Source organism: Lepidochelys olivacea, assembly GCF_965140295.1.
Source record: "Lepidochelys olivacea isolate rLepOli2 genome assembly, chromosome: 9".
Classification (NCBI taxonomy): domain Eukaryota; kingdom Metazoa; phylum Chordata; order Testudines; family Cheloniidae; genus Lepidochelys; species Lepidochelys olivacea.
Genome location: NC_140419.1, coordinates 54,422,095 through 54,440,799, shown reverse-complemented (window position 1 = coordinate 54,440,799; position 18,705 = coordinate 54,422,095). Strand labels below are relative to the sequence as shown.

General features: G+C 45.2%; 1 protein-coding gene across 1 annotated transcript; it reads left to right on the top strand.

Annotated features, from left to right (window-relative positions):
- Positions 1 to 7,829: 7,829 nt before the first annotated feature.
- NRROS (negative regulator of reactive oxygen species) lies at positions 7,830 to 16,695 on the top strand. Its single transcript, XM_084639834.1, has 3 exons — positions 7,830 to 7,931; positions 11,215 to 11,338; positions 13,553 to 16,695. The coding sequence occupies exons 2-3, from the start codon at positions 11,231 to 11,233 to the stop codon at positions 15,524 to 15,526; spliced, it is 2,082 nt and encodes a 693-aa protein (XP_084495960.1). The 5' UTR covers positions 7,830 to 7,931; positions 11,215 to 11,230; the 3' UTR covers positions 15,527 to 16,695.
- The last annotated feature ends 2,010 nt before the right edge of the window (positions 16,696 to 18,705 follow it).

Below are 18,705 nucleotides of genomic sequence, written 5' to 3'. Positions count from 1 at the left end.
CATCGGGGTTGCGAACCTGTATGGAGGGCTGGGTAGGGAAGGCTGTGCCTCCCCAAATAGCCTGGCCCCCGCCCCCTATTACCCCCTCCCATTTCCTGCCCCCTGACTGCCCCCATCAGAACCCATCACCCATGCAACCCCCCCCTGCTCCTTGCCCCCTGACCACCCCCTTCTGGAACCCCCCCACCCCTAACTGCCTCCTGGGACCCCACCCCCATCCAACTGCACCTGCTCCCTGTCCCCTGACTGCCCTGATCCCTATCAGGCCCCACAGGACTCCCACGACTATCCAACCGCCCCCTGCTCCCTGCCCCCTTACCAAGCCTCTCAGAGCAGCAGGAGCTCACAGCCACGCTGCCCGGCTGGAACTAGCCACGCCGCTGCACTGCCCGGCAGGAACGGTGGGCCAGAGCGTGGGCAGCACAGTGAGATGAGGCTGCAGGGTATACTTTGAATATTGGGGATCCCTGAAAGCTCTGAAACTGGAGACATTTGTAGCACAAAGTTCCACTCTAGATAGGCATAGAAGTATTAGCACATGTTCGGCAAAGAGGCTTGGAGCAAGGAAAAAGCGCTGTTGGATGTATGAACAAAGAGAGAATTCTGGTTGCAGCCAGGGGAAAAAAGACACTCTGAAGTTGCTGGCATTTCTAGAGCTCAGTTTAGACAGTTAAATAAGTTTTTCTTGGAGAGGGAATTAAGGTACCATATCCCTGTTCCTTGTAAAGCTCCAGATAAACTGGCAGGTCCCTGATCTTGTAAAGACTTACACACTTGCTTAACTTTACACATGAAATTCTTTGCAGGATCAGGGACTTACTGTAACTCTTTAATTCTAGGGACTTGGACTCCCATTTAGTAAACGGACAAGATAAAAAAGAACAAGGTAGCAAATAAGGATCCCGAGACATTCAGCCAGGAGGGAGAACGGTATTAGAACTCCAACTTAAAATCAAGCCATTATTTAGGTTTAGTTTTAACTGTTTTCTCTTACTTAGCTAATGAACTACTTCTTGTTAAAATTGTTTGTATGGGAATATGGTTTACAGAATGATTCATTTTAAAATACATCTGGCACCTGTGATTAGAAGTGTTTACAGCTTTGGAAAAATGGTAGAACTTTGGTTTCTTTTTAATAAAGATATATCTCTTAATAGTATTACTTATGACTCCATAAAACCATTTTATCCTGAGTAGAAGTATTTTATAAATAATCTCCTTTCCTACGGAGATGGGCAGCAATATAGGCTTATTGTTGGACTGTAAAGTGATGAGTTTTATCATGCATTGTAATAACAGTTATGCTATTTTTCCTCTAAAAGATAGCTCAAAGTGAAAAATGTTAGATACAAAGGTTAATTACAGAAATATTAATGTGCTTACATTGCCTATACAGCATACATCAATCAGTAGTAAATAAAAATATGTGATGTAGATAAGTTGAAGACCAACTTTGTTTTTTGTTTTTTATTTGGATGTTTCAAAACATGCAAATGCTGGTGAATATATTTAATATAGTTTTTGACAGAAAAAGCCTTTCCCCCCTCTATAGTAACTCAAAATTGCTGAGTTTTGGTCAAATTTACTTTGGATCAGAATTAAGATGGGAAAAATAGGAGATGGTAGTTTCCCAAACTCTGCCTATGTCACAAACTTGGCCCCCTCATGATGCCAAGGTAAGATAATACAGTAGATGTGCAGATCTTCATAATGATTGTTCCTCTTTATTGCAGGCTTGGATCTCAGTAGTAAAGTAGTTACCAATACTAACATTAAAACGATCAGCGTTTGGTTTCTGAGTGAGCATCCTATTGAGGTATGAGGGATCAGACTCTGGCAGATATCACTGCATCAAGTAACACTTGGATCACATTTTGAAGGTTTTCTTTACAACCGTAAGGGCTAGAAAACATAATGTTTTTAAATGAAAACTGAGATTCTAGACCACAAGGTAAGTGGCCCCAACGTGAAATATTGAGTGGCCAACCAGATCCAACCTGACATCTGTCTTTGAGTTAGAATCAAACATGAAAGCAGGGGCCTACAATGGGTACTGTTGGAACTATACAGCATTTCCAGTAACTAAAGACAGTTTCTCCCAAGTCTAATGAGACGCTGCTTTAAAATCCTTTTTCTTTGTCTCTGAAATGTCCCAGGATCTTCAGTTTCATAGAATCATAGAAGATTAGGGTTGGAAGAGACCTCAGGAGGTCATCTAGTCCAACCTCCTGCTCATGGAGCTGTGAGTTCTCTTACTCCTTCAGCTTTGTTTTTCCAATGGACTCTATCCACAGTCAGTTGATAGCTGGCAAAATGCCAGTTGCCAACTACAACCTCGAGGCTTGCCCATAATGTTTTGCATCATTCTGAAGGCTCTCGTGCTGTTCTGTTGGACTTCTCATGGATTACACTGTTCTCAGTACTGAAGTCAATTTGTGAGTAGATGTGGCTTGTCAATAAACATTTCTATGAATTTAGCTCTTACTTACATGGGGAGATGCTGATCTGCTTTTTTTGCAGCAGCTACTTGAACTATGGGTGACCCCTACTCTCAGAGGTTCCACTTTAGAAGAAATCATGTTCCATACAGGAAAGAAAATAACACATTGAGGCCTGCTAATCAGCAAACAAGGGGCTGCTTCTCATCCAGCCACTTTCTGTTGCAGTTTTACCAGCCTATCCGCCTTCTACTCAGCAGTCTTGGTGGGTACCTCACCACAGTGTGATCACTGGGATGTATGTCAGGAAATTCAAACTCCACTATCTATTGCGGTTGTGGTTTCCTGATCTGTTTTAAGCTAGAATTCTGGTAGCTCAGAAGACGTGAAACCCCAAAAAACTGAGTGTGGAGCACATCAAAAGCAGACTATGACTAGTTTTCAACCCTGTTCACCTTTGTAAGTCAGAGCAGCACATGGTCTTTGCCCAGCACTGAGGCCTCTGGTACTTTAGACAACAGATGTGTGTCTCTTTTCCTTCTTGATTTCTGTTCTTAAAACTTCCTTGAAAATGAAGGAAATGAAACCACAGAACACTGTGCTTAAGTGACAGGAGGGACCTGACTTATACCAAAAAAGAAACAAAATTCAGAGTGATGGCAATAAAACAAACAACCCCCCCTTCCCCACAACTTAGACACATGCTCTGGCTTAAGCCCATTGGCAGGAGTTGTGACAGACCCAGAGTACAATCCAGACCAGTGAGCAGCTGTGTCACCCCTGCCCTGCAATCTTGGATGCCTTACAGTGCTCCCACCTGGGCCGTTCACAAACAGCTTGCCAGCATGCAAGTGTAACACCGACAGACCCCGGTTGTCGGCGGGCAGGATCAAACCTGGGATCTCTGGAGCTAAATGCATGAGCCTTTATTGCATGAGCTAAAAGCCAAAGGCCTAGTAGCTAAGGTTGTAGAGAAGACGCATTAATCTCTCTTTCTAAGCGGTCTCGGTGCCAGTAAATGGGACAGAACACCACACCCAGGAGGTGTGTGGATTACATACTTCCCCTAGCTGAGGAAGTGTGTCCCAAGCTTCAGCAACTTCCCAGTTGAAATCCCTGACGAGCCACCACTTATAACACCTACAGACTCCGGTTGTTGGGATTGAACCTGGGACCTTTGGAGCTAAATGCATGAGCCTCTACTGCATGAGCTAAAAGCCATATGCCTAATAGCTAAGGTTGTAGACTCATTAATCTCTCTCTCTAAGTGGTCTTAGTGCCACTAGATGGGACAGAACACCACACCCAGGGGGTGTGTGGGTTATACAAGCCACCCACTGAATGTCTCTGTGTAACTGTAGCCTGACAGCTGCACCCTGGCTCTCACCAGCCTGGGTTACACTTCAGGGTGACCCCAACACATCCCCAGTCTTAGCTTTCCCTGCAAAGAGGTATGTCCTATACTGCCCGGTCTTCTCCTGGACAATATAGGTTATATTAGATCTGTTATTTCTCTAAAAGGAATCATAGAATCATAGAAGATTAGGGTTGGAAGAGACCTAAGGAGGTCATCTAGTCCAACTCCCTGCTGAAAACAGGACCAACACCAACTAAATCATCCCAGCCAGGGCTTTGTCAAGCCAGGCCTTAAAAACCTCTAAGGATGGAGATGGTCCCCAGCCAGTAGCGGTGCATGGGATTCTTCCATCCTAAGTGCAGGACTCTGCACTTGTCCTTGTTGAACCTCATCAGATTTCTTTTGGCCCAATCCTCCAATTTGTCTAGGTCACTCTGGACCCTATCCCTACCCTCCAGCATATCTACCTCTGCCCCCAGCTTAGTGTTATCTGTAAACCTGCTGAGGGTGCAATCCATCCCATCATCCAGATCATTAATAAAAATGTTGAACAAAATCAGCCCCAGGACTGACCCCTGGGGCACGCCACTTGATACTGGCTGCAAACTAGACATCGAGCCATTGATCACTATCTGTTGAGCCCAACAATCTAGCCAGCTTTCTATCCACCTTATAGTCCATTCATCCAATCCATGCTTTTTAAACTTGCTGGCAACAATACTGTGGGAGAATGTATCAAAAGCTTTGCTAAAGTCAAGATATATCATGTCCACTGCTTTCCCCATACCCACAGAGCCTGTTACCTCATCATAGAAGGCAATCAGGTTGGTCAGGCATGACTTGCCCTTGGTGAATCCATGTTGACTGTTTCTGATCACCTTCCTTTCCTCTAAGTGCTTCAAAATGGTTTCCTTGAGGACCTGCTCCATGATTTTTTCAGGGACTGAGGTGAGGCTGACCGGTCTGTAGTTCCCAGGGTTCTCCTTCTTCCCTTTTTTAAAGATGGGCACCATATTTGCTTTTTTCCAATCATCCAATAAATATGCCAGTTTATTATTTCAAATAGTTATTTAGACACATCAATTTAAATACATTGGATTAGATACAACAGTAAAATTAGTTTATTAATTACAAAGAGAGATTTTAGTGAGTACAAGTAATGAGGCATAAAAATCAGAAATGATTACAAGAAAAATAAAGCTACAACACTTATTAGTGTCTAACTTAACAAACTGTGTTAAATTCAAAGCAGTTTTCTCATCACGTACTTTCAGCTGTCTCACTGACCAAACTTCTTAGGTCAGGACCCCTTCTCCCAGAGTCCGACAAATGCTGCCTTTGTCACTTCAGGTACAGTGAATGCCATGGGCAGAGGGGAGGGGTATTTGCCCCTTCTTAGTCCTGTCCCACTTTGAGGAGCATTTCCATCTGGGAACAAGGAAACAGGGAGTCTGCATGGAAGGGAACCTCCATGCTGTTTCTTTGTAAAGATGTAGATTTTTTGCCCTGCCTCCTTTCCTGCCAAAGAATGGCTGCTTAGCAGGTAATTGTCCATCAGCCTTGTTCACACCTGGTTGAGATGTCAGTTTGCCCTTTGTCTCTGAGGAACTGGTTTGGCCACTCTGCAGACTTCTCTGGAAAACCTCCTTTTAGGCTATGTCTACACTAGCACTTTTGTCTGGCAGGGTGTGAAAAAAACACACACTCCCATCCGACATAAGCTTCAGCGACAAAAGTGCCGGTGTGGACAGCACTATGTCAGCTAGAGAGAGTCTACCAGCAACATAGCTACTGCAGCTCATTGAGGGTGGGCTAATTATGCAGACGGAAGAGCTCTCTCTTGCCAGAAGTAGAGCTGTGCCACTGTAAGGTGTGTAGTGTAGACATAGCCTTAGTCATGGTTTCTGCTTGCATTTATAACTCCATATATAATGGTGCTACATGCATTTTGCCATGATATTATTTATTAGCAAATTATGAGTTTTTAAATACCTCACAAAACATGCCTCGTGCAAAAATTATTACAATGTGTGTAGGGTGTGAACACAGCAGTATATTCTGTCAAAGGACCTATTTATGGAAGAGGAGAGCAAGTGGGAAAGGGAGCAGTAAGGCTCATTTTCTTTCTCTGCTTTCTTATGTCCTAAACTGCTAGAGATTTGCTTTGTGCCTCATTGCAGTGTAGAACTACTTGATTGATTAAAAATCCATTGCAGAGAGTGTAGTTAATAAGTCTTCCATTTATGCAATGTGAGGAATGAATTGAAAATGGCCTTTACCACCACCACGTTGCATATGTTTATAGAATAACAGGGTTGGAAGGGACCTCAGGAGATCATCTAGTCCAACCCCCCTGTCAAAGCAGGACCAGTCCGCAATTTTTGCCCCAGATCCCTAAATGGCCCCCTCAAGGATTGAACTCACAACCCTGAGTTTAGCAGAGCAATGTTCAAACCACTGAGCTATCCCTCCCCCACTCTACGACAACATACATTACACCCCTTGCTACAGAATTCTGCTCCAGAATCTCCTTTTTTATTTTTAAAAAATTGTTTCTAACCCTAACTGTTGCAGAGAGCCTTAAAAAGATGAGCTGGCTGTAGCCACTGCAGTGCTGTCTTCCTGATTCTGCAGCCAGCCTGAAGCTAAATTTGAGAGTGTTGCAAACTTTCCCATTACCACACTAGTGTTGGCTCTGAAACCTAATGATGCCAAAGTAATGTGAGCACTGTTAATTTTTTCTGTACTGATTGTTTTTGCAGAAAGCACACAACTAATGTGCTTATCTCACAATCCCAAACTGCCTCCTCTGCCAAAAACTCCAATTTTCTTTATCGTGTGGCCCAATCCCCCATCACTCCCAATGACAATAATGTTTCATTGCATGGCAAAAGTTAATACAAAGCTCTGTAGAACACTGAAAATTTAAAATGTGAGGATGGCTTAAAATAAATAGAATTTAATATCAAAGAAACTAACATGGGGGATGCTGCACTCTTGGTATTAGTATTTTTATACTGAATTCCATAAAAATTTCCATTTTTAATATTTAAATGAAGCTGCCCCAGAATTTCCAGCTGCCATGCTCAATGCTATAGAAACCTGGGTCCTTGGGGGCAGAATTTTGGTCCAGCTTGCTACAGAGTACATGGAATCTTTTTTATAACAGAATTCCTAAGACTTGCTTTTAGAACTCCTTAAATGAGGCTCTGAGCTGGCCCATTGACCTGGTGTGACATGACCATGCAGGAGATCCAGATTTGATTCCAAGTCCTGATCTTTTGCTCCCAAGCTCAAGGGCTAGGACTGTTAGAGGCCTGGTTCATATCCTGTTGGAATTAATGGAAAAAGATTCCCTTTGAGTTCCCTTTGACAGTGGGAGTTGGATTGGGTCCTTTGTTCCCCATAGTTTGATAATGGAGTTAGCCTGCCTGAGGAGCGGTATTGATTGGCTCTGCAGAGAATATTCCTCAGCCAGAATGATGGTCATCACAACATTAAGAGGAAGGTTACACTGGAATCAGGGAGAGGGGGTAACCTCTGAGCACTGCAGAATATGGGACTGTTGTGTGTCATTCTGTATATAGCCTGCAGGTTCTTGTAGTGGGAGAGCTTTCAAATGGGCTCCAGTTTGTCTGATCAGACTGAAACTGTGATGTCTTTGCTCCCTTGTCCAAACAGAGAAGCCCTGATACAAATGTCATAGTAGACCACTCATACAGACCAGAGCAGACCACTCATACAGTCTGTCCCCAGAAGAGGTCCCAGAGCAATTAACTTGAGTTCAGCTAATGGTTTCATAGCCTGGACCTGGGCTAGTTCCTTCCCTTCCCTCTCCTCCCCTCCCCTCCCCCTTGCTCCTGGTTCCTTCTTGTTTTTAATTGACTTGCATGTGCATGACCCTTGAGTAAGTGCTGATATCACGAAGCAGAGTGGCTTGCAGCTAACTCTGCAATCCATGTGACTGCAGTTTCCGTTAGTTCCTTCCGCAAGATCTAAATTAACCTGATGCTAAGTGAGAGGAAGAAAAAAAAAGGCTGCAGCTAACATTGCCTTTTGTGAAGCAGCTGAGAGAGAGCAGGAGGGCGGCTGTGTGCAGCATGAGTGCCCGCGATCTGTGCATGCTGCCCCGAGCGGTGAGTAACCCCCAAAACTGGGCTCTGCACTTCACCCTGTCCAAGATAAAGTTCAGGGATGGGCGCAGAGGAGGGCAATGGAGAGAAACTCCCAGGTGGATGGTCGATCATTATGACAGCCATGGCACCCATGGTTTACTCTGTGTGTGTACATCTGAGCACTGGGAGTGTGGAGCGTTACCAAGCATTGAATGCCTCAATGTGCTTCATGCATGCAGAAAACTCCTTCTCTAGAGCAGTGTCCTCCCCTCCCTGCTCTGTGGTGATCAGGGCTGTGCCACCGTCGGGAAGGCAATGCCCTCAAGTTCGCTGTCTCTCATGGTCTCCCTTTGGAACGCTCACCACCTGTGTTTGGAGGATGCTGCACAAGCCACACTTTGGTCCGCATCCCAACAGGGCAAGCTGGGAGAAAGATGGAGGGAGGGCGGCTGTCACTGGAGGGAAGACAGTTAATGATGGGCAGACAGAGCTTCGGAGAGAACAAACAAGTCAGCTGTGGGAGAGAGGCTGGGTCAGAAAAGAGAGAACCTCCTGAAAAGGGAAAGAGTTTGAGGTTAACATGCATTGAAATGTTTAATAAAGGTGAAATATGATAGAAAAATCAGTGTGAAGAAAACAAGGACGCTGGAAAAGGCTGAAATAAAGATACACCAAGGTTGATCTGTTTTTAAGTTTCAGTACTGCATCTGTTCCGGTGGTATCTCGGCACTGCTCAAGGCATGGAGGGCCAGATCCTCAATTGCTGCAAATGGCTTCAGTGGAGCTATACTGAGCTACACCAGCTGAGGATCTGTCCCAGAGGAAATATAGAAAAAAGAGGGGGGAACCCCCAGGGAGACGCAGTAAGCGATCTCTTTGAATCTGTGATTTAGTGGTGGTTTGGCTGGTGGTAAAAACAAAAATAAAAAAATCTGAAAATTGCCCCAGGTGTGTCCAAGACTTTAGATCTAGCCCAGGCGTGGGCAAACTTTTTGGCCTGAGGGCTACGTCGAGGTTACAAAACTGTGTGGAGGGCCGGGTAGGAAAGGCTGTGCCTCCCCAAACAGCCTGGCCCCCACCCCCTATCTGCCCTCTCCCACTTCCCGCCCCCTGACTGCCCCCCTCAGAACCCCTGACCCGTGCAACCCCCCCTGCTCATCCCGTGACCGCCCCCTCCTGGGACCCTCTGCCCCTAACCGCCCCCCAGGACTCCACCCCCTATCCAACCCCCCCTGCTCCCTGTCCCCTGACTGTCCCGACCCCTATCAGGCCCCCCCAGGACTCCCATGCCTATCCAACCGCTCTCTTGCCATGCTGCTCAGAGCAGCATGAGCTCGCAGCCCCACCGCCCAGCCGGAGCAGCCCTGCCACTGCACTGCCTGGCAGGAGTGGAGGGCCAGAGCGCGGGCAGCACAGCGAGCTAAAGCTGCAGGGGAGGGGGGACAGCAGGGGAGGGGCCGGGGACTAGCCTCCCAGGCCAGGAGTTCAAGGACCAGGCAGGACAGTCCCGCAGGCCGGATGTGGCCCGCAGGCCATAGTTTGCCCACCTCTGATCTAGCCACTTCAGCTGCCAGAAAGACTCTTCCATTTCTTTAGTTCACAGGTTTGAAAACACTGCTCATAGAGTGCGAATTGTGAGTAGAACAATCAAGGTCTCCCGGCATGTTTGCCTTAGGTTTATCATTCTCCTGCATGCAAATGTTATAAACTCTGATGCCATGAATTGCCATTATTATCTGATTTCACTTGAGTGAAAAGCAGCAAGTTCCATTGATCTCCATCACTGGAACCTTAATTAAGGACTGGATCTTCAGGGGAGTTCAGGGCTTGGTTTCTGTTGGAGTTGTGCGTCCTCAGCATGGCTAAAAATCAAGCCCCTTCTTTGCTAGTAAGACACGTAAAGAGAACATTTGATGCCTGGGATTTTGAAACTTATAATATAGAGGGAAACTTCTTTATGAAACATGTCAGTTAATCAATGTGGGCAAATAGCTATTCAATTAGATGCTAATGTTCCTTTAAAAAGGATTTTCACATCCTAGCATCAAAATGTAGCATATTTCTACACACTTTGTCTACTCCTCTGTTCAAACTCTGTATGAATTTGTGTTCTGTGTATTACCCCAGTGCCAACTGCTCCAGCTGAGATCAGGGTCCCATTGTGCTTGATGCTGCACAGACACCCAGTGAGAAACTGTCCCTGATCCAAAGAGTTCAGCCTCAGATCCTCAAAGGCATTTAGGCTCCTTACTTCAGTTGATTTCAGTGGGAGTTAGGTGCCTAAATACTGTTGATTATCACGTTAATAGGTGTGATAGACAAAGGGTGGGAAAGGAAATAGAGTCACAGAGAGGTAAAATGTCTTGCCCAGGTCACAGGCCCTGAGTCCCAGTAGATTGCCCTAGCCACTGGGCCACACTGTCTCTCAGTGTAAATGGGTGTGAGGTTACCTCTCTATTAGCATTAGAGAGCCTCCTGAGTGGCTTAGATATTGGACTACTGAACCACAAAATTAACCTGCCCTGTTCTTACACCAGGGGTTGAACTGTGCAACAGAGACCATCTTGTTGCAATAAACCTCAGAGTAATTAATAAAGTTGGGACCAGAAGATGCCTCCAGTGCAGATTTTCCTGTATAGGACTCAAACTCCACTGGAACTGCACTGGGCACACTGGGGAAGGGGGGACAAAAGTGGCTTCACTCCCTAGCTGGAGCCTGGGGCAGAGTTTGCGGCCCAGAAGCATGTTATGCTGTTTTGTAATAGCCCTCTAGGAACTGTTAAGTCAACTGAGAGCCACTGATGCCCAGTAAGAAAAGGAGGACTTGTGGCACCTTAGAGACTAACCAATTTATTTGAGCATAAGCTTTCGTAAGGTTTGTTAGTCTCTAAGGTGCCAAAAGTACTCCTTTTCTTTTTGTGAATACAGACTAACACGGATGCTAAACTGAAACCTGTCATGATGCCCAATGTGCTCCACCCACATCTCCAGTGTCATCCCTATGGCATGATGCAAAGGGTGCTCCAGTCCCACACGGTATAGCTAGGCCTGGTGGGGGCAGTGGATCCAACACCACAGTGTGAGGAAAGTGCTGCCGAGAAAATGTTTAGAGCCCAAGTCTGATCTTGGGCTGACAAAAGATCTAAAATCCCTGTTCCGTGTAAGAAAGTTTGGGAGGCAGAGACTGTCTCGTCTTATGTTTCCTGGGAAATCCTTTGGTGTGCCAAAAAATAATCATGAATGAAGGGAAAAAAGCAGAGCAGATCTTTCAAATGTGTCTTATCTTTGGTTTCTCTCTTTGCAGGACTGTTGCTGTTGAGATGGAGTCAGTGTTTCTCAGTCTCTTCCTGAGTTTAGTCTTTATAGTAGCAGGATGGGGAAACAAGACTGGAATGGCCCTGGCAACGTATCACAGGACCTGCAAACTAGTGAGTCCTCTTATGCAAACCCATGAACTTGTTAATTGTTCACGTCTCACTGCACACTGCCTTCGGAAAAGCAGGTGTATATTCTGAGTATGTACTCTAGAAGCACTGGCAGTGACTGCTCAGTGTAGGCTCTGTTCCATTGTTTTCATTCTAGCCTATGACTTTCACCATCAGGCTGCAGTTTTCCAGACTTGATCTCAGCCCAAAGTTGTTGGGTTTTCTTAAATGTGAGCAAAACCTGGTTTGCCATTTTTGAATATGAGGCAAGAGGCTTATTTGGTGCACAGTGAATGAAGCAGGGCGTCTCGTGGAGTTGATTGATAAAGTGGAATAGGACATTGTAATGTAAATGTTGCCATAGGAACAGCATTTATTCCCTTTTCTTTGAAACTAATAAAAATATAGAAATGAGGTGAGTGATGCCAAATGAAGAAGCTGCATAGGCTAGAGATTGTGATTCACAAATAGGAGGGGCGGCGGGAGTTTGGAAATACTGTGTGTACTCTCAAAAGTGGCCACTGATTTCTAGGTGCCTCAGTTTTTGGGTAACTTCTGGTATCTTGGGCCTGATTTTCAGAGGTGCTGAGCAGCTGCAGCTCCCTGTCTGGAAATGATGCTTATTTGCTGATCAGTGAAGTATGCTTGAGGCTGTACGGCAAGCAGAGGAAGATGCCCCAGGAGCTTACACGCTAAGGGATAGATTTTCAAGTGCTCAACATCCACAGCTGAGGCCAGATCTGTAAAAGAGCTCAGCTGCACCCAACATACTGACCAATGTGCAGAGCTCTGCAGAAAATCTGACCACTTACTTAGGTGAATAGAACTGAGCTTGAAAATCTGGTCCTTATTGTGGGTACTGAGTCCTTCAGAGGATCTGGCCTGGCATGTGATAACAAACCAAATACAACGCTTCCCCTGCATTACTTTTGCCATTTCTTAGCCTTCCTCCTTTAGGCCAGTCTAGGTGATTTCAGTCCTTCTGTGCTGCTTCCTGCTGACAGAACTGGTTCTGCTTCAGGCAGCCAGCTTCTGTCTGATAAGAGGACTGATTAGAACAGGGTGGATTTTCTCCAGTTTCTTTTTGGTTCTTTCCTCTTCTTGTCCTGTTTTCTCCTCTTTTTGTTTGTACTACATTAGTGCCTAGAGGTCCCAGATGAGACCAGGACATCATTGTGCTAGATCCTGTGCATACACAAAGTAAGAGACAGCCCCTTCCCCAAAGATTTTACAGTCTAAGTAGAGACGACAGGAGAGGAAATGCTGCTGTTCATGTTTTACAAATGAGGGGTTGAGGAAGGCATAGAGAGATTGTGTCTCACCCAAGGTCACACAGGGACTCTGGGGCAGAACATGGAGCTGAACCCAGAATCTGAGTCCCAGTCCAGCGTCTTAATCAAAAGATCAACCTTCCTCTCCTCTGGTGCTCTGCACCCTTAATTTCTCCTCCTCTTCCTGCATCCCCGAACCCCCTTCTCTGCATCATTCCAAATCCCTCTTTCTTCTTGATTGGCTCTTTCCCACTCCTTGGTGGGGAGTCCCCTTTCTTTCTTCCTGGTCCCTCATTTGCTCTGTACTCTGTGATCCTCTTTTTCATCTGCTCAAGGATACTGCCTCCCCCCGCAATGCAATCTCTTGATCCACATCCACTGAGTGGGAGTTCTAACAGCAGGTCTGCTCTACCAGGGCTCTGCTCCATGCTGATGCTGCCCGTGGAGCCATGCAGGGTGCAAGTCAGCGACTCAGCCTCCAGGAGTGGCTGGTGCTATTCCAACAGGGTAGGCGGGCAGGGAGAATGTTGGAGCAGGGTCATGTCCTGCCCTGGTTTACTCCCATAGGCAGGCTCTGCTTTCCAGTGCATCCCAGAAGGGAGTCGTAAAGGGATATAGGGAACATAGTTGGTGAGCTGGAAAGCAGACCCTGGCTGTAACTTCAGAGTAGGCCAATCTGATCTTGTATGTCTTTTGAGGGGCAGTTATCGTCTTCCCCCAGCAGCCCACAGGCCTCACCATATCAGTGATTCAGGCAAAAATTACTGCTGCTACCATCTGATGTTTGTCGTCTGGAAGAGGCGGAGAGGTCAGGATGATGGCAGAAAATAAAGAATCAGATGTTGTGCATCCTCTCCTATCTGAACTCTAAGCCTTTGCCCCCAGTTTCACTATTTCCAGTGTTGTTTATATATAGATATAGATATATTTGTATTTCTTGTTTCAGGTGCACAGAGCTGTGGATTGCAATGGGAGATGGCAAGGCACAGTCCCAGCAGACCTCCCAGCTGACATAGAGATGCTTTCCCTGGATCACAACACTATACGTACCCTAAAGAATACCTCTCTGCTGCAATACCAAAACCTAGAGACACTGAGCCTGCGTGGGAACAGACTGGAACTCATTGAACCTGGGGCCTTCCTTGGCAGCAGAGACCTCAAAAATCTTTCCTTGGCAGACAACACCCTCTTTACAAACTACTCTGTGACAGCAGCTGCTCTTCACTCCTTACCAGCCTTGAGGAAACTGGACCTGTCTGGGAATCATCTCACTGAGGACATGGTGGCTACCATGCTCCGCAACCTGTCCTCCTTGGAGTCCTTGTCAATGGCCAGAAACATCATAATGCGCTTGGACTCCTCTGTCTTCGAAAGCCTGAACCAGCTGCAGGAGCTGAACCTGGAGAAGAACTACATCTATGAGATCGAGGGGGGCACCTTTGAAGGCCTGCAGGGCCTGCAGATGCTTAATCTGGCCTACAACTACATTCCCTGCATCGTGGAGTTTGGTCTGACCCAGCTCAAGACACTTAATGCCAGCAACAACATAATCGAGTGGTTCCTGGCCATAGAGGGTGATGCTGTCTTTGAGCTGGAGACGCTAGATCTCTCCCACAACCGGCTCTTGTTCTTCCCGCTACTACCAAGACAGAGCAAACTGCGCTCCCTGCTGCTGAGGGACAATGAGATGAGCTTTTATCGCAAACTTCCCAATGCTACATCCCTCATGGATGTCACAGTGCAGTTCCTTCTCATAGAGGGCAATACCACTAATGTCACTACCCTCAATCTCTGGGAAGAGGTCAGCCTGAGCAATCTCTCTTCCTTGAGCTTTCTGGATATGAGCCAAAACCAGTTCTGGTACCTCCCTGATGGCTTCCTGGGAAGGATGACTTCCCTGTCCCACCTGAAGCTCAACCAGAATTGCTTAGAGACCCTTCACATCCAGGAGAGAGAACCACTGGGCATGCTCATGGACCTTGATCTCAGCCAGAATCAGCTCTCAGAACTGCAGGTGGACCTAGGTTCTGAAGGCACCCTGCCAAACCTTAGATCATTTAATCTGAGTGCCAATAGGTTGCAGAGGGTGCCGCCTAACATTTTCACCCACACAGAGATCACTACAGTTGACCTCAGTCACAATCACATAGACCTCTGTCCCCAGCAAGCTAATGCAGATGGGTCTGAGTATCCCATCTGCATAGACTTAAGGAATGTAACATCCCTTAGGAAACTTTACTTGGCTGGGTGTGGCCTGGAAATGTTGGCGAGCAATGCTTTCAGTGGGACATCACTAACACACTTAGATCTGTCTAACAATCAGAGAGCACTGGCTAGGGGCCTGCAACCTCTACAAGATATTGCACTAATGCTGCAGGTTTTATCTCTCAGGAACACTGGTCTCTCTTCCACCATGGAAGACATTGACTTCTCTGGCTTTCAGAACTTGGTAAGTTTGGACCTCTCAGGAAACTCCTTGACCAGCTTTCCGGAGTCCTTGAGTGGTCTGAAACTGCATACCCTGGATCTCCGGAGAAACCATCTTCCCTCTCTTCCACAGCACTCAATGCAGATGCAACTTGGGAGGAGTCTGAGTGTGCTCTACCTCAGCCAGAACCCATTTGACTGCTGCAAACTGGAGTGGTGGGACTTCCTTCACAGTCTCAGGACAGTGCGTGTTGTGGACAAGGGGCAGGTCACCTGCAACTACTCCTCTAACATTATTCATACAGTGAGACTGCCTGAGTCTGTGCTCCAGAGCTGCAGGTGGATGACAGTGAATATGGCTTTGCTGTACCTGGTGCTTACTCTCCCTGCCTGCCTGACCCTGCTAGTTGCCTTTGCTGTCATCTTCCTTACTTTCAAGCACAAGCTGCTTCAAATGGTGAAAAACCAGTACAGAGTGTCCAGCCCATACTGATCTCTGTGGGGAAAGGAGTAGGCTGTTGGCTCACAGAGTGCAGGCAGAGTAGTAACTCTGTGATCCCTGTGAGGGGCCGAGAGCAGAGTGAGTAGGGGTGCTTTGGAGAGAGTGGCCAGGATACTGGCTCTCTGATGTTCTCATTGCTGCATTTTGAGTGTGTCGCTTCCTGGTGCATGTTCTCCCTTTGCTCTGGGCAGGGGTAGGGCCTTCTGCTGGGAAGCACAATGGAGGCACTTGGAGTTTAACTCAGGGAGCACAGGGTTCAACATGGAGTCAGAAGGCAGGAGAATTAGTGATTGGAGTTTAAGACACTGAAAATGAGTAAATGGGAGAGAAATTCAGAAGGGAAAGGTGAGGATCATGATGAGGAAAGGGCAAATATTAAGAAAAACCAATGAGGCAGCTGCAAAGTGGACTCATTGGATGCCAGAGAGTGAGAGGCAGGAGAGATCTATCTCTGTTTGGGTACTTGTGGCACCTTAGAGACTAACCAATTTATTTGAGCATAAGCTTTCGTAAGCTACAGCTCACTTCTCAAATAAATTGGTTAGTCTCTAAGGTGCCACAAGTACTCCTTTTCTTTTTGCGAATACAGACTAACACGGCTGCTACTCTGAAATCTGTTTGCTAGAGGATGCTTCACTGGTGCCTAAGGAAAGGAGTTCAGGGTATATAAATCCTGTGAAATATAAAGCAAATATGCATATGTATACACTATTAATATAAACCAATGAAGCTGCAGTTCCGAGTTAAGGGCTACAGGGATCTATTTTCTCCTAATTGGAAACATAAATTCCCATTCATGATAATTTACTTGAATTTATGTTGAAATTGAACAGTCTTAGCCAATCAGAGTGCGAGGATGTACAGTTGCTTTTCCCTCCCCACTGTCACCCTCAGACATTATACATTTATTCATCACCATAGTATGCAGGAGATATATGGTTTTCTGTTATACAAAAACTGTTTTACATTTATATAGTCACCTGAATGCTGATTAGCAGAAGGGGGCTTGGTTTGCATAAGGACTAATTAATTCTCAGTTGAGTAAATGAGAATATTGTATACGTATTATGTGCAAAATAGAATGTGCAGGTTAAGTGTGAGAGTGAAAATCCTCATTATATTTATTGCAGTGTGGTTTTTGCTCAACCAATTTTTCAGAGTTAAATATCTACCCCATTTAAAATCCTTTGGTAGTCTTTGTAAATTAATGATCAAGGTTAAACTGCATAGATGACCCCCTTGCTAAACTTTATTTTTTAATCAACTCATTTTGAGCTGTATAATGTAAAAAAAAGTCCCCATCACCTTAATGATTAAACTTTGAAGTGCACACTTTAATTAATGTTTTTTGAGGGTGAGGCTTTATTAAAAGAAACAAACCCAGAAATGTTTTTCACTTGGATATGACTTAATATGTCAAATTTCAATCTGTGATTGTTGCAAATTTTCACCCCTTAAAAAAAGAAGGTCAAAGAGATTTGAAACTGGAACCTATATCCACAGCAACAATAACAGCAGTGAGAGAACACATCCATCATATTTATATTTTGGTCTCCATAGAAACAAGCACATGACAACTGAATGGAATTGGCAGCTGTTCTTGACTTACAAACACATACAAGTGATGATTAGATTTGTTTGATAAGATGTGTAGAACAATACAGTTGAACATTTCTAGGCTATCCACTGTGATGTCATTAATTGTGTTTAAGTAGCTATCCCAATTAAAGAAGAGGTCATTTAAAAAAAACAGGTTGGGAATAATGTAAAATATTGAATGCAAGATACAAGAATAAATTATATTCACTTTATTTTTATTAACATTTTTCTTCTGTAAATTTTTATTTGGCAACTTCTATATTAAAACACAAGATAAAAATTGTAAGTGCAAGGAAGTGTTGGCTAAATCCTCATTTATCCAAAGAGTTAGTGTGGGTGTGGGATGGGAACCCTGGGGTGCAACCTGGAACTGTGTCCCCTTAACTCTCCAGCTTGGGTTGTCTCTCACAATACCATGCTAGTGAAAAGGAGCAAACCCCTCTGGGTGCTATTATTACTCAGCACAACAGCATGTGGATCCCCACACCCAGCTAGATTGCATGAATGCTCCCAAAGCCACTCATGAATCACACAGAGAAATGCACCAGCCAATTCCCCCCAGTTCCCCAGCCTTGCACCCCAGAGCTGTACCCTTGCCTGTGTCAGAAGCCTGACCAGTGTAAGTTTATTACCCAGTCTGCCCCCCTCACCATTTGTAAACTGAGTTGAGATTTCCCAAGCGCTTCAACCAAAACACAGTTTTAGGTAAAATATAAAACAGATTTATTAACTACAGAGAGATAGATTTTAAATGATTATAACTGGTAGACATAAAAGATCAGACCACAATCTAAATCTTAAATCTTGTTACACTAGATAGTATTTAGATCAAGAAGTTTTCTCACCACACTGGACACACAGGCTTCTCTTTCAAGCCTGGGACCAGTCTCCTCAGTTGAAATCTTTGTCTTCCCAGTGTTCTTGTTGATTCCGGCACAGGTGCGGGAGGAGAAAGGCAGAAGCATGATGCTACTGTCCCCTGTTTTATATCCTCAGTCCATGTGCCTGGAAGACACTAGTCCAGGCATGCCTGGTTGGCCTTGCTGAGTCACAGGGTTGAACAATCCTGGTGTGGTCTTGTGCAACTGAGTCATAGAGTTGAACAGTCCCCTTTGTGTGGTGCTTGTGCAACTGTCATTGTATGGTAAATCCCTTGTTTACTATTCTCTTGCTGGTCAATGTCTGGTGACGATTGTTCAACACCCGCTTGAATGTTGGTCACTTCCTTTGTCATTGTCGCTGGAGAATTAGCATTAGAGACTCTCAAACGTATAAGTTTCAGAGTAACTTATAAGATATTTCAGTAATAGCCATTCAGCAAAATCTCATAAATTCACACACACTAATGATATACATATTTGGACAGAACAATAAATTTCAGCAGATCATGACTTTTCATATGATATCTTTCATGGCATGCTTTGTATGAAATATATCGTAACTATATGACAGGGGTGAATATGGGGATTCCAGGGTTTTGAGGTACAGAGGGTGAAAATGATCATGTTTATCTGGGCGTTATTGTAACTCACACTGGCTATTAAGTGCTCATCACCATAGTATCTAAGCAC